This window comes from Rattus rattus, chromosome 8, assembly GCF_011064425.1.
Source record: "Rattus rattus isolate New Zealand chromosome 8, Rrattus_CSIRO_v1, whole genome shotgun sequence".
In the NCBI taxonomy this organism is placed as follows: domain Eukaryota; kingdom Metazoa; phylum Chordata; class Mammalia; order Rodentia; family Muridae; genus Rattus; species Rattus rattus.
The window spans coordinates 18,154,815-18,171,206 of NC_046161.1; the positions used below are offsets into that span (position 1 = coordinate 18,154,815).

At 50.0% G+C, this 16,392-nt stretch overlaps 1 protein-coding gene across 2 annotated transcripts; it reads right to left on the bottom strand.

The window, feature by feature from the left end:
• Positions 1–5,051: 5,051 nt before the first annotated feature.
• Rab3d (RAB3D, member RAS oncogene family) lies at positions 5,052–14,775 on the bottom strand. 2 transcript variants are annotated; one of them, XM_032909291.1, is made up of 5 exons: positions 14,617–14,775; positions 12,199–12,437; positions 11,631–11,749; positions 11,415–11,539; positions 5,052–6,677 (listed from the first exon to the last, which is right to left on the bottom strand). In XM_032909291.1, the coding sequence occupies exons 2-5, from the start codon at positions 12,424–12,426 to the stop codon at positions 6,490–6,492; spliced, it is 660 nt and encodes a 219-aa protein (XP_032765182.1). In that variant the 5' UTR covers positions 12,427–12,437; positions 14,617–14,775; the 3' UTR covers positions 5,052–6,489. The 2 variants fall into 2 exon arrangements, with proteins under 2 accessions (XP_032765182.1, XP_032765183.1); XM_032909292.1 differs by having other exon boundaries at positions 12,199–12,462; positions 14,617–14,762.
• Positions 14,776–16,392: the final 1,617 nt, after the last annotated feature.

Genomic DNA, 16,392 nt, shown 5'->3' on the forward strand with positions numbered 1-16,392 from the left:
TTTTGACATCCCCTCACTTTTATGGGGGAATATACTCTACAGAAGGAAATACCAAAAAGGAGATCTAATCCAACTGATTTCTGAGTGACATCAGATTGTCCACCTTGTCCCATGACTCACAACTGTTTGTAAAAACTTAAATCTCTTTGCATTTATCTACTTGTGGGGTGTAGAGTGTGATAGAGTACCTTGATTATAAAAAAAACAAGAATTCCCGTGAGGTTACAGCTGGCCTTGCTCAACCATCATCAGTCAGCTCAGAGAGAAGCGTCTTCTGAGACAGCCCATCTCCCCTTGAGCAAACAATCTGAGGAAGGAGATACCACAGGCCAGCACATAGTGCACATGTGTGCCACCATCGCCAGGTTCAGCCATGTCTTTCTTAAAGCTCATGGATGGGATCCCACTGGGAAAAGGTACAGTGGGGGAGTCTTTACTGACGGTACCCATGTGTTAGACAAAAGGCGGGGCTCCCTAGGCTCCTCAAGAGAGTCCTCTGGACAGTTCTAGCTCTCGGTCTTTGAGAAGAGGAGACACTATCAGGTCAGTTGCTTTGCCAATGTGATCCCGGACTCCTGTGTCCTCCCCTTCATTAGGGACCACAATCAGACTGTTTAGATCACCCATTTCCTATAGTGGACACTTTAATACCTGTGACCTTACTCAATTCTCTCTGTATTTTGTCTGGCTGATTTTATGTACTGGACCTCACATGCCAAACCAATCAGCAACACTTAATGGGTATAAGTTAGGGAGGGTTTGGCTCTCTTGGGGGGGTCATGCTCCCAATATATCCTTTAAATATTCCCTTGAACCGTGTTCCTCAAATTGATTATCTGACAAGCCCCATTACTTCTTCTAGTCTCGATAGGAGGCAAGCATGTCAGGACTCAGGCCAAATGCCCCAGCTTTAAAGGTTTCCCGTAAGTCCAAGTACGTGGATGAGGAGGCTTTAGTATAATTTTCCACATGGAGAATGTTCTTTTCCCGTGTGTTTGTGTCACAAGAATTAGAACATGAAAACCATTCGTTTTGCAGGACACGCTGGGGCAGGCTCGAGTGGTCAGCAAAGGTGGAGGGGTCCCATGTATCCTAGAGAAAAACAGGCTCAGAGATTCCAGGCAGAAAGAACAGGCGCTGAGACCCAGCATCGCCTGTATCCCCAGTCTCCCTATGACCACATGGATTCCTCTTTGCCCACAGCTGCCCGCTGGCAGTACCTGACCACCGATTCTTTTAGTTCTCTTTGAGTTCTGTGCTTGGCTCTGGCTTGATCAAATTCACATGAGCCTCCCAAGTCTGACCATTTCAAAGTGTCAGCTTCCTTTGATTCCTGGCTCATGTTGGAGGCACGCAGCTGGGACTACTTTTAAGTCTCTCTTAGGGGCCAGTAAATTTATCAGGTAGAGCAATGTGTCAAAATTAAGACAATAAAACAAAAGCCTAAAACAGCTATGATGCCTCCTTAGCACAAAAGGGGTAAACCGTTGAGGGCCCAGCTGCCATTTTGGTTTATGTCATGTTGGTACAGTAACCAAGATGGTGGTGAAATCCGATGATATACACCATTTTTTTGATGGTGACATTAAACAAGATAGTGACAAAACATGTTGTTAGTTTCAGCTCATGAGGTCAGCTCCATGGTAAAGTGAGTCTATCCTTTGTCGGGGAATAAGTAAGTCCCTGTGGGATCCACACATAACACTGATTAAATGTAGACCGCTTCATCCATTAAAAACAAGACAAAACACCTTAGATGGGTTAGTTTGGATATAGGAGGACATGATGTTTATGGCCTAGGAAGGTAGGCCCAAAATAGCAAAGGGACAGAGGAAGAAATTCCATGGTTTCTATCCAAGAAGTTGAGTCCATATGCCTTAGGACAAATTGTACCTGTGGACCAGAAGCGTGTGTGATCTGGGGCTTGTCTTAACCTCCCCCAGTCCTCAGGCACATGATGGTGCTTGGTGCCATTTTGTCCCACTCAAAAGTGTGGTGTGTACTGAGACCAGAAGGATCTGTGATCTCCATGTGGCTGGAATTTAAGACTTTGAGGCAGAAGCTGAAGCGGAGGCCATGGAGGGATGCTGCTTATTGGCTTGCTCCTCACTGCTTGTTCAGCCTGCTTGCTTGCTTTTTTCTTTTCTTCCTTCTTCCTTCCTTTCTTCCTTCCTTCCTCCCCTTCTTTCTTTCTTTCTTTCTTTCTTTCTTTCTTTCTCTTTTTTTCTTTTTCTTTTTCCCTTTTTCTTTTGACAGTGTTACTCTGTGTAGCCTTAGCTGTCTAGGAACTCACTCTGTAGACCAGGCTGGCCTCAAACTCAGAGATCCACCTGCCTCTGCATCCTGAGTCCTGGGGTTAAAGGTGTGCACCACCACTGCCTGGCACACTTATTCTTCTTCTTTGCTGTTGTTAAATATTTATTTCATTATATGTGTACCCATGTTCTGCCTGTATGTATGTTTGTGCACCGTGCACATGCCTGATGCCTGTGGAGATCAGAAGAAACAGAACTGGAGTTGTGGTCACCATTGGGGTCAACGGCTAACACCCACATGTCGTCTCACAACCATCCATCACTCCAGTTCCATGGCATCTGGACGCCCTCTTCTGACTTCTGAGGGCATTAGAAGCAGCATACATAATACATATAAGCAGGACAAACATAGACATCAAGCAAACACCTCGTTTTGTTTTTTTTTTTCCGGAGCTGGGGACCGAACCCAGGGCCTTGCGCTTGCTAGGCAAGCGCTCTACCACTGAGCTAACTCCCCAACCCCAAGCAAACACGTCTTAAATGGGGTTTATACATTTATCTTTGGGGGTGCGTTGGGCAAATGGACCACAACATATATGTAGAGGTCAGAAGTGTCCTGGCTGGTGTTGTGTCAACTTGACACAAGTCAGAATCATCTGAGGGGAGGAAGCCTCAGTTGAGAAAACGCCTCCTTAAGATCAGGCAGCAGGCAGACCTGTAGAGCATTTTCTTAATCAATGATTGACGGGGGAGGGCCCAGCCCATTGTGGGTGGTGCCAGCCCTGGGTTGGTGGTTCTGGGTTCTAGAAGAAAGCAGGCTGAGCAAATCTTGATGAGTAAGCCAGTAAGCAGCACCTTCCATGGCCTCTGCATCGGATCCTGCCTCCAGGTTCCTGTCCTGCCTGAGTTCCTGCCCTGACTCCTTCAAAGGTGGACTACAATGTAGAAGTGTAAGCTGAGTAAACCCTTTCCTCCCCAACTTACCTTTTGGCCTTGGTGTTCCATTGCGGCAATAGAAACCCTAAGACAGGAGGACAACGTGTAGGAATCTGACTTCTACTACATGGGTTCCAGGAATCGAACTTGGGTCACCAGACTGGGAGAATACTCACTGAGCTATCTTCACAAATTGAAACTTTCTGGAGCCAAGGTAGTGGCCGGGGCCTAGCTAGAGACACCCCTAAATCTGCTGAGGACTCTGCACCACAAACAACAGTTGGCTTTGCAGTGAACTTAAGCAATATACAGGCATAATGGCTTCCTTTACGGCTTCCTTTATTTTATTACATTGAAAAAAAAAAAGTATACATTCTTTCCTGGACTGGACAATGGGGAGTTTAGGCAGCACCAGACCAGAGTTGACTCAGTCTTGTTTCAGAATTGCTAGCAGGGAGCCAGGGGCAGAATCATCACTTGGAAACAGAGGCCAGGATGAGGCCAAGCCCAGTTGGTAGAATGTTTGCCGAGCATGCAGGAAGTCCTGGGCTCCATCCATAGCCCTGCGTCAAACAGTGTGTGGTGCAGCCTATAATTCCACTACGTAGGAGACAGAAATGTCAGCCGGACATAATGATGTATGCCTCTAATCCCAGCACTAGGGAGGCACAAGCAGGTGGATCTTGGTGAGTTCAAGGCCAGCCTGGTCTATATGATGAGACCCACAGACAAGAACAAGAAAAAACAAAAACCAAACCTAAAAATCCCAGACCGTCAGACCACTGCTGCCATGGTCATTCCTCCCCGGGGGACACAGGGATAAGGCGCTGGAGGCTGGCTACTCCTGGGCCTTTTCCTGCAGAGCAGAAGCATTCCTGTCTATAAACTCAACAGGCTCCCGTCCCTCTTGGCCATCTGCCCAGACCGCAGCCTCTGTTCACTTAGTGACCCCCTCACCCACCCTTGGTAAGACCTAATGGAAGAATCAACAAGTTCAGATCACCCTTCATTGGAGGAAGGAATAACAAAGTTTCCACATTATTCAGTTTTCACAAAAGGTTTTTTTGTTTGACATTGACTGCACACACCTATGCTCGCCATAATGTGTGTGGAGGTGAGAGGGTGGCTTAAATCCCGAGATCTAACTCAGGTCATCGGGCTTGGTGGCAAGTGTCTTCAGATGAGCCATTCTGCCAGCCAAATCCCCAGTTGTAAGAAAACCACAAGGTGGTTTCCTCTGTTGGTATTCAGAGTAGAACCGAGAGAGCCTCATCAATCCACAGGAAGCCGAGACTAAGTCCAAGATCCAGTCAGAGGTGATTTAGTTGACTCAAATTGACAGGACGGGCTTTAGCTAACTAAGGGTAGGCTCTCCACCACTGTGCTTGGGAACTTGGGAGCAATGGACTGACTGGTCCACAGAATCTTTGACAGGTCTTTCTTTTCCTCTGTGACAGGCTCTTATAGCTCCAGGCTGGCCTCAAACATCCTAGATAGTAATCAAAGGTGGCCCCAAACTTCCCATCCTCCTGCCTCTACTAGGATGACATCCCTGGACCATGTGCCTAGTTTGTGTGGTGCTGGGCCTTCAAGACAGGACCCTGTGCAAAATAGTAGGCAGATGCTGGCAAGTGGACTGGTTCCAGCCTAGTTGCTCTCTCTCTCTCTCTCTCTCTCTCTCTCTCTCTCTCTCTCTCTCTTCTCTCTCTCTCTCGTTTTTTCAAAACAGGTTTTCTTTTTGTCCCCAGCTGTTCTGGAACTCGCTCTGTAGACCAGGCTACCCTCAAACTCTGCCTCCAAAGTGCTGGGATCAAATATTTTCCTCCACCATACCCAACATGCTGTGGAACCTTAAGAACATAATTTTCATTGTTTTGACTATTTAATGATAAAGCAACATAAAAAAAAATTGACTCTTTCCTCCCAGTAGTCAGACGCCCTCACTTTGTACGAAGACAGCCACTGGCAGGCCTAGAAACACATCTGGACCTGAAGCAGGCACCGTAGGTTGTACACACCCCAGGAAGAGGCTGTGCTCAGTAGGGCTGCAGAATGATTTTGGCTCTGGGGACTGAAGGAGGACACACTGATACAGAATCAGGGGTATGTGACTCTGAGCGACCATCTGTCACCTGGACCATGTATGTCAGATGGTGTTTAGGGGAGTTTGGTCGGTGAGTCAAAAGACTTCCTAGCTGGAGAGAGTCGAGTATCCTAGGGGCTAAGTCTCAAGCTTTGTAGAGACATCAACCACACCCGAAGCCCATCCCTAACTCACAGGAGGGCCTGTTGCTCCCATGATGTACAAACAAAAACACTGGGTTGCCCACTGATGCCGTCTCCCCAATCCTTCCCCACAACCCCAGTGTCCCTGGGCCAACTGATGGTGACGATGCCAACGCTGGGTCTATACATGAGTCCTTGGGTGGAGAAGCCCAAATCCTGCCATGAGAAACTGACTAGCAAGGGCACGCCCTCTGTGGGTTGCTTTCTCCACTTCCGTTTCTACACAGGATGTAAGGTTTGTAAAGCTCTTGCTTAAAACACGGGACAGATGGGGACCTGGGTGGACAGCCTCAGTTCCCTGGCTCTGAGGTAAACTGACAGAAAGCTGTACTGTTAAGGGTGGGGCAATTCTCAGCCTCCATGTGATAGGGCCCTGAATAATCCAAAATTTAATTCTGGGAGTGGCATGGATTCAGGAGAAGCTTGGAAGGCACTTTGGAGAGTCCCGGGTGTCAGGGGCTCTGACTCTATCCCTCTATAACGGGAAAGCAGGCTTTCCGGCCGATGCCAGAGAGGCAGAGATGGAGACGGCAGACCTGCCTGTATCCTTGGCAGTGGCCAGTTCACAGGCAGGTTTCAAGGCCAAACTGGTGGACCTGAGATCGAGAGGCTACCAGGACTGAGTTGGACAGCGTCCCACACCAGGTGACATCTTCAGCCAACAGCAGAGGAGTAGATCACACACCTGGGAAATGGTTCTGAGGCGGAAGGCATGGGACATTCTTCCATCATCAGGAAAGGCCATGGCACCTACAGCTACCTCCATCGAATGCCTGTGTGGGTGTGCCAACCCCAGACAATGCTGAGCAGAGCCCGGGGCGTGGGCTCTAACCAGGACTGTCTGAGCATTCTGACATGGAGAGAAAGGGAGCTGAACTTGTGCAAGAGGAGGGGGACGTGGACCAGAGGCAAGGGGGTGCCCTGAGCTGAGAGACAGTCCCCATAGCTCACACCTTGGCTGCTGCCCATGAAGAGGCAAGAAGGACAGGTGTGGGGAGGTCAAGGGCCGAACCTAACAGCCGCAGCTGCTAGGCTGTGGGGGTGGGGTATCCCCAAGGGCTGGGCCTTTCCCATTGCTGCCTGGGCTGGAGCTGGGTTCCAGGGACTCATTCATCTTGTCACAGATGATATCCACCAGGCGCTCGAACACCTGCTTCACGTTGATATTCTCCTTGGCGCTGGCCTCGAAGAACTCAAAACCTGGATGGGAAGAAGGTGGGGACAGTTTGCACAGCCATGTCAGACCCTAGGGACTGGACCTAGAAAGTGGAGTTGTTCAAACCCGCATTCTAAGTTCACTCCTGCCTGATCTGATGTGTGTGTGTGGGAAGGGTGCAGATGTGTGTTGGTGCACATGTGTGTTTTTGTGGGCACACGTGTGTGAATGCATATATGTGTGTACATGTGTGGATGCATGTTTGTGTGTGCATGTGTGTGGCAGGTTCACATGAGTGTTGATGCACATGTGTGTTGATGCACATGTGTATGGGATGCACATGTGTGTGTACACACATGTGTTGATGCACATGTGTAACGTACACACATGTTTGTACGAGTACATGAGTGTGTGAGTGTGTGGATGCACATGTATGCATGGATGCACATATGTATGGGTGCACATATGTGTGAGTGCACATGTAGAGGGTGCTTATGTGTGTATGCATGTGTGCGGGGTGCGTGTATGGGTACACATGTGTGTGGTGCACATGTGTGTATGCATATGTGTATGTGGGTGGGTACACATGTGTGTATGCGGATGCACATGTATATGGATGAACATGTGAGGTGTACACATTGTGTGTGCACGTGTGCATGCACATGTGGGGTGCACATGTATGTGTGGCTGCACATGTGTGCATGGGTGTGTTCCTCGATGACATCACTGTTTTTCCGAGTCAGGGTCTCTCAGTGACTTAAAACTCACCAAGCAGGCTTGGCTGGCTTGCCCAAAGCTCCTTGGGATGACGTGTACACCGCCAGGCCGGATTGTTTGAATATAGACTCTAGGGTCTTTCCCAGCCTCTGTCAACCTTTTTAAAGTTCTGAGAAAAATTTCACTGTGTAGCAATGTTGAAATAGTTCATAGAGTCTCCAACTCAGCAATCCTCCTGCCTCTGCTGTCAGAGTGCAGTGATTACAGGTTATACCACTGTGCCCAGTTAAGAGTCTTCAGAAGACAGACAGATGGCTCAGTGGTAAAGGTACTTGTTACCAAGTCTGGTGATGATTTGAGTTTAATCTCCAAAACTTACAAGACCTCCACAGGGGTGTGTGTGTGTGTGTGTGTGTGTGTGTGTGTGTGTGTGTGTGTGCAGAGAGAGAGAGAGAGAGAGAGAGAGAGAGAGAGAGAGAGAGAGAGAGAGAGAGAGAGAATGGAGGATGGATGACGGGGATGACGGATGAACCATCAAGAGCACTGGATGTTCTTCCGGAGAACCTGGGTTCAAGTCCCGGCACCCACGTAGCACCTCACAACCATCTGTAACTGCAGCTCTGGGGGACCTGACTCTGCAGTACGAGAGGCACTGACATACATACAGGCGAAGCGCCCACACATATTTAAAAAGAGAGGCCAGGCAGTGCTGCTACACACCTTTGATCCCAGCATTCACGAGGCAGAGGCAGGTGGATCTCTGTGAGTTCAAGGCCAGCCTGGTCACAGAGTCAACTCTAGGACAGCGAGGGCTACCCCAAGAAACACTGTCTCTAAACCTGCCCCCAGCGGTGAAGGGGAGATAACTGTATTTAGAGCAGTGTTGTGGGGGCCAGGGAGATGATGCCCAGATGGTAAAGAGCTTGCCTCGCAAGAATGAGGGCCTGGGCTCAGATCCCCGGTACCTGGTACATGGAACGTGCATAAGGCCCTGGGTTTGACCTCTAGACCCGGGATCAACAAGGAGAGACTCAGTGAGACAGCTCAGCCCACAAAAGCACTTGTCTGGGTTCAAGCCCTGGGACACACAGGGAAGGCAAAACCCTACTCCTGAAGTTGTCCTCTGATCTCTGCACATGCACTGCACTGTACACTAATAATAGATAACTTTTTTTTTTCTTTTTTCTTTTTTTGGAGCTGGGGACCGAACCCAGGGCCTTGCGCTTGCTAGGCAAGCGCTCTACCACTGAGCTAAATCCCCAACCCCAATAGATAACTTTTAAAGGGACATAAAAATTAAATTAGTACATTTTCAATATGATGGTGTGTGTGTGTGTGTGTGTGTGTGTGTGTGTGTGTGTGTGTGTGTCTAGGCATAATGGCACACACTCGTAATCCCAGGACTCATAAGGCTGAGACAGGAGAATGTTGAAAGCTCAGAGCCAGCCTGGACTATATTGAGGCCATCTCTCAACCCCCAGCTCAGAAAGGACATATTGCGAAGCTGGAGCTGGAGGGAAAAAAGATGGTCAGCGTGAGAAAGTCCGTCTGATTTCTAGAATTAAGTGTAACCCTGGTTAGGTGAGTGTATGCTTCCCACTTTATAGTCATCTCTGCTACTAGAGTGGACCAGCCAAGGAGGGCGTGATTCTTCCTGGAGCTCTTGGTCCCTGATATAAAACCTGTATGGAGGAGGCATTGGGCATTGTTTAGTGCAGGAGTGGAGACCAGGGCAAGACAGATTCTCTACCAGGGAGCCAGCCCCTCACTGGGCAATTCGAGACAGAGGCTCTCTCTACCCCGGAGCCATGCCCCCAGCCCCTCGCTGGGCGACTCTGGGTAGGTGTTCTACTGCTAAGCTGCAGCCCTGAGTAAATGCTCAGAAGCCACTCACCGAGTGACTGAATGGTGACTATTATGAATCAGCTCTTACGTACCTGGTGAAATCTGTGTTGCTCTACTGTCTTCTCAGGTAAATTTGGTGTCTTATTATCAACGTGCCAACCTCCCCTCACACATCCGCATTCTTCATATTTCTTTTGTAACAGTTTTGGGATTTTTTTTTTTTTTGAAGAGAGCCTCACTATTGTAGCTTTGCCTGATCTAGAACTTGCAATGCAGCCCAGGCTAGCCTTGAACCTCTGCCTTCTAAGTGTCTTTTCTTTGGTTCTAACAAGGTCTCACAGAGCCCCGTGTGGTCTGGACTATGTAGCTGAGGTTGACTTTGAACCTGATTCTCCCTCCTGCTTCTGCCTCTGCTTCCTGAGTGCTGGGATGAGAAGTACATACCACAATACCTTGTTAGCTGCCACATAGGTGCTGGGAATTGAACCTAGGTCTTTTGCAAGAACAGAAAAAGTTCTTAACTGCTGAGCCATCTCTCCAGCCCTTGTTTCTCTGCTTAAGAGACTGTCTCGGTATGTATCCTGGGGTAAACCTCAGGGCAATTTAATTGCAAGTTCCTGCAACATGGAAGCGTGATGTAGAATTTAGGAGAGACCCACTACACTCGGATGTTCACAGGCAAATCCTACAACAAATGAATTAGGGGGAAGCCTGCAGTCCCAGCGATCTGGGAGGTCAAGACAGGATCATGAGTTCAAAGTTCAGCCTGGGCTAGTGAGGCTGTCCAAATAAAAAAACAAATAAATAAATAAAAGCCTGGGTTGGTGGTGTTGCTCAGTGATAGGGTGTCTGCTTAAGACACCCTGGGTTCAGCTCTTCAAACCAACCAACCAAACAAACAAACAAAAAAACCCAAAAAAGCAGAACCACAGAATCACTTCACTCCTGTTTCAGAGAGCATAGAAAATAGGTACGAGATGCTGGGTGTGTAAGTACACGCCTTGAATCCCAGCATTTCGGAGGCAGAGGCAAGTGGGTCCCATGTGATGTCGAGGCTAGCCTTACCTACATGACGGAGTTCTGTGCCAACAAGGATTACATGTTGCCTCAAAACAACAACAAAAATAAAAACCATGGTATGTTAATACCTATTGTAGAAATGAAGAAAAAAATGAGAAGAGGTCACCAGGGTCAAGGTACTGGGTTCCTAGGACAGGGCATGTACCCCCACGTGGGAGAACATGGCTGATGTATGGGCATGTTTGTGGGTTATCTCGGATTGTGTGTTTGGTGTATGTGCACATTTGTGTGCAGGTATGAGTCTCTACTGGAGGCAGAAAGGACATCAGGGGGTCTGCTCTCTCATACTCTCACACATTCCATTGAGAAAGGGTCTCTCATGGTACCTAAAGCTACCAGGGCAACCAGTAAGTACCAGTGATCCTCATCCCAGTGCTGGGGTTATAGGCATGAAGGTGTGTGTGTGTGTGTCTGTGTGTGTTTGTGTGTGGTGATGTATGTATGTGTGTGTGTGTTTGTGTTTGTGTGTGTGTGTGTGTGTGTGTGTGTGTGTGTGTGTGTGTGTGTGTGTGTGTGTGTGTGTGTGTGTGTGTGTGTGTGTGTGTGTGTGTGTGTGTGTGTGTGTGTGTGTGTGTGTGTCTGTGTGTGTGTGTGTGTGTGTGTGTGTGTGTGTGTATCTGTGTGTGTGTGTGTGTGTTTGTGTCTGTGTGTGTGTGTGTGTGTGTGTGTGTGTGTGTGTGTGTTTGTGTGTGTGTGTGTGTGTGTCTGTGTCTGTGTGTGTGTGTGTGTGTGTATGTGTCTGTGTGTGTCTGTGTGTGTCTGTCTGTGTGTGTGTGTGTGTCTGTGTGTTCTGTGTGTGTGTGTCCTTTCTTTTTTTTTTTTTTAAGGTTTATTTATTTTATTTGTAGGTGTACACTGGGGACTCATCAACCCAGATGGTTGAGCCACCTCATGTTTGCTGGATTTGAACTCAGGACCTCTGGAAGAGCAGTTCTTGAGCCATCCCAGCCAAGTCCATGGGTGCCCGGGACCTAAACAACCTCATTTTGCACGGGAAAAGCATTCTATCTTACCCACTAAGCCATCTCCCCGGCCCCAACACATGGGAATCTCCCTTCCCCCGCCAGATCCTCAGGTGACCACTGTGGGTCTGGGATGGAGCCAGGAGACCGGGCCTGTGGCTCAGGTTGGGCACTAACCAAGATCATCAGCGAGCCTCTGGCCATCCTCAGCAGATACGACCCGTTCATCCTCCAGGTCACACTTGTTCCCCACAAGGATGACCTGGGCGTTGTCCCAGGAATAGGTTTTAATCTGCGTAGCCCTGTGGAGTTGTGGACATCGAGAGTGCGGTTAGAGATCGGGAAGGGGAGAACAATGGCCCCGTGCCAGGTCAGCGGTTGGTCAGTACTTACCAGTCCTGCACGGCTGTGAAGGACTCCTGGTTGGCGATGTCATACATCAGCAGGAAGCCCATGGCTCCGCGGTAGTAGGCCGTGGTGATTGTCCGGTAGCGCTCCTGGCCTGCTGTGTCCTGGGCAAACAGCAGTCAGTCAGCTAGATAGGGGGCACCTGCTCCCCGCCTGACTCTGCAGGACCCTGAAAGGGACAGGTCTACTCTTGTGGCCCAGTGTGATGGGGAGGTATGGACCCACCCTCACAGTCCAATCTGATTGGAGGAAAACTGGTCTTCCCTCATGGCCCAGTCTGAGGGGCAGACATGACCCTGAGTCTGGTAACCTCATGGGAGTCAAGATGGCTCCAAATTATTCCTTAATAGTCACTGGGACTTCAAACCAACATGTGCCTTCAGCCTACCTCGTCCCTCCTTAGGGGAGGTATGTTCCCATACGCTGGTGGATTTCCCTCAGAGATAAAAGACGCCTCCCTGCCCCGAGCTACTCTCTGTGTCTGCTGGGAACTACTCGGGGTCTGATTTTCTACTGACTGCCCTCCCACTCCCTACAGGGCTGCTCAGCCCACCCAGATCTGCAGCTTGATCCTCTTGTCGTGTCTGTAGACTGTCTTGACCTTGAAGTCAATGCCCACTGTGCTCACGAAGGCGGGGGTGAAGGAGTCATCGGCATAGCGGAACAGGAAGGAGGTCTTGCCTACGCTGCTGTTCCCGATCAAGAGCAGTTTGAACATGTAGTCAAAGTTCTGGTCGGCAGCGTCCCGTGGGCTGGCAGGGGGCTCACTAGCGGACGCCATCTTGGTGGGATCTGTTTGGAGGGGAGGCCAGAAATCCTACTGTGAAAGAGTGGACTCCTGTAAGGGGTGGGTCTGGCCCCATTGGTTATCTGAGCTCAAACTCAGGTCATCAGGCTGGGCAGCAAGTGCCATCTCCTGCAAAGCCATCCCTAGCCCTAGTTTTATTTTTTATTTATTCTTTTTTTTTTTTTGTTCTTTTTTTCGGAGCTGGGGACCGAACCCAGGGCCTTGCGCTTCCTAGGCAAGCGCTCTACCACTGAGCTAAATCCCCAACCCCGTTTTATTTATTCTTAATTAATTTATTTATGGAGACAAGGTCTGACTACGGAGCCAGACTAGGGCTCCATATGTGACTAGGGTATGGGGTTGACAGGTATCTCCTCCACCTTGGGGCTGTAGTTAAAGGCAGCTGTAACCTGCCTGACCTGGGCTCTAAGACTCTAAGTCAGGTTGTCTGAAAGACCTGCTCTTAACAGCTGAGCATTCTCTCCACTCATTTTCTCCTTTTTTATTCTTTGAGAAAAGGTCTCAGGTAGCTCAGGCTGGCCTCAAACTCCCCATGTGGTGGATCCCGGCCTCTGGAGCTGGGATTACAGGCGTGCACCACTGTGCCCTTCTTAATGATTCTTGTCACATTCACCAACAAACTTCTGCGAGTCCTTCTCTGCACCAGGCACTGGTCTCTGAAGAGACACAGCTGTGCATAAGACAGACCAACGCCACAGCGAGAGAGCTGTAGCTGCTGCTTAATCTTAACACAAAGGTGAAGCTGAGGCTGGGGATGACTTAGTAGAGCACTGACCTCTGGTTTCAGCCCCAGCACCCAGGACCAGGTGTGATGTGCATGCCTGTAATTCCATCACTACAGAGTAGAGACAGAGAGTCTCAGGAGTTCAAAGCCATCCTGTGCCACATTGGAAGTTTGGTACCAAACTGGGGTGGGCTATATGAGAACCTGTCTCAAGAGAAAGAAAGGAAGGAAGGGAGGAAGGAAGGAAGAAAGGAAGACAGACAGACAGAAAAGAAAAGAGAAAAGAAAAGAAAAGAAAAGTTGAACCTTTATAGTAGAAAGTTCTGATCTTCTCCCTTCAGAGGCAGGACCAGGTAACAGGTAAAAATTCAGGGCCAGTTGGGGGTCGGGGGCGTGGTGGTGAGGAAGTTGCACGGGCTCCAGGCTGGACTTTGCCCAGTGCAAGCAGCTGGTATAGCCAGGTGTGAGCTGGAGCTGGGGCGGGGTGGGGGGGGGTGACTGCCAACTAGACAGAGCCCCTTCCATCAGGGCCTGGATGTTGAATTTAGCTGGTGCCTGCCACTGGAGTGCCTGTTATGTCCTTTCCAAGTCCACTTTAACCCTTTCCCTGTCCCCCAGGGTAAAGGGAATTTCTAAAAATATAGCATAAGGTTTAAAGGCCCAGTTAGACTCCCAAGTGGGTACCTGCCATTTTATTTGTCAAAGAGGCTGGGCCTCCCTCTTGGCCAAAGCTGACTCACCCCAGCCATGGTCCACAAAGACAGGACTGAAATTCACCAAATCCAAGAGAATTACCCTAGCCACTTAGTGATCATAAAACCCACCACCCTATATCCTGCTGTTTATATCTTCCCACACTCCAGCATGCTGTTTTATCCGAATCCAGGGTGCCCTTCCAAGCTCTCCCCCATCCCCCGCCCCCGCTTCACTTTCTCCAGCTGTCTAGCTTAGAGTCGCTCTCCGAAGCCCAAGCAAAAGTATTTCTCAACGGCCTTCGTTTTTTTCTCTTTCTCTGCCCGGTGCATTTCTAAGGAGAACACAGCCAACCCCACCCTGTGTTCCGGGAGAACGGGTTTGAGGAGGGACTGCAAAGCGTCCGTCGGGCAGGGCCTCCAGGGTGGCCCCCGCCCCACCAAGGCTTCTCTTCCGGGCCATTTAAGGGTCCCCAGGCCCTCAAGGCTGGCATCCGAACTGTCACTGCACTGTGTGCACCAGCAAGTGCCTCCCCCATCACCATATGGAGCCCTCGCTCGCCCCCCGGCTGGGCTTCTCGCCCACCCCGCCACCGTTCACAGAGCTTGCGGGGTGCGGGGAACCCAGAAGAGCCAGCAGCGCTCACTGGGGGTGCGGGACCTAGGCTCGCACGGACCCCAGTTCAGCCCTGTCATAATGCACAGGCGAATCGGCCGGTTGGCTGGTGCACCCGCTCCTGGGCTCACCTCGGGTCCCGCCTCGCACACCAGGATCCGCCCACGAAGTTGCTATGGCCCGCACAGGGCTGCGACCCTCGCCCCACAGCTGCCGCTGCTGCCAGCACTGACACCCGGATCCCGCGCCGGCTCCGCCCAGGTGGTGGGGGCGAGGCCGCGGCAAGAGTCGGAGAGGTGCGCGGGTGGGGCCTAGAAGGGGCGGGGCGTCATGAGAGTTGGCGCCCGGAGGTGGGCGTGGTCTTATGGGTGGGGGCACGGCCCGCGGAGCCAAGAGATAGGCGTGGCCTGTCGGTGACAGGATTGCTGCAAGAGTACTAGCGTTTTGGGCTAACCTTGCAGGCGGAGGTGAGGTCTGGTAGGGGCGGGACCACCTCAAGAGGCGTCAGAGGCGGGCGTGGAATCGAGGGCGGTGGAACCTGGTAGTGTGGTGGGGGCAGGGATGCCTGGGTGCGGGGTAGTAGGGGTCAGAGAGTGCGAGTGTATGGTCCTGAGCTAGTGCCCAGAGGAGCGGGAAGAGGTATTAAGTTCCATCATAGCCTCCTAACTACAGGTAGAAAATATCGTCTAGGTACTGCATGGTTAAGAGGAAAACCTCAGCAGCTTGAGTTCTAGCCCCACCTCCCACTTCTAGGACTGTGACTCCAGACATATTTAACCTCTCTCAACCTTAATTTTTCCATTTGCCGAGTGGTTCATAACAAGACTTGTGTAACCATGTTTTTATTTCTTTTAATTTTGGGGCTGGAGAGATGGCTCGGCGGTTAAAAGCACTTGTTCTTGCTGGGGATATGAATTTGAGTCTCAGCACTAAACACTGGCTCAGAAGGCTCTCATAACTCCAGTTCCTGGAGTCCTGACCCCTCCCCTTCTTACTTCATCAAGCTGCAAGAGCCCACGTGGTGCAGAGAGGCAGACAAAACACTCGTGTAAAAAGACACTCGCGTAAAGGAAAATTTAAAAATCGAAAAAATAAAAATTCAGGCTTGCCTCAAACTATATAGCCAAGAATAAATGTGAACTGATTGGCTCTACCTCCCAAGGTCTGGGATTGAAGCTGTACAAAACCATGCTGGTTTACAGGGTGCTAGGGATGGAGTCCAAGGCTTCTCATAGACTGAGCAGGCATTCTATCCCCCAGCCGGCTTTCTTTTCAGTGCTGGGGCTTCCTGAATCTTAGGCATACTCCCTCTCCCCTGTGGGAGTCTAAAGGGTGCTAGATCCTGCTGTTCAACACTCTTAAGGGCCCTTGGGAGTTAAACCATGTTTTAGAAATAAGGAAACTGAGGATTAAAGAAAGGTAGATATTTGCCTGAGTCCACTTGTCAAGATTTGGAATTCAAAAAAATCAAAGTGGACGAGGGGGTAAAGGCACTTGCCACTAAGCCCTGATGAGAGGAGAGGGTTCCAGGGAGAACCAACTCCCATGGGTTGTCCTCTGACCTCCACACACTACAAACAAACAATCAATTTGTATCTATTAGGGTGAAATGGTGTATACCTGTAACCCTAGTACTGGGAAGCTGAGCAGAAGGACTGCCATGAATTTGAGGCTAGCCTGGGCCACATAGTAAGTTTCAAGTCGGATTGAATACACAGTAAGAACCTGTCTCAAAACAAAAACATAGAGACTGATATAGTAGCTACCACCTCCACATGAGAGGCCAAGGCAGGAGAATTCTTGAGTTTCAGGCCAACCTGGGTCACAGGATTCCAGGTTAGCCTGAGCTAGAGACTCTGCCTCAAAACACACACACACACATACACACAGACACACACCACACACAT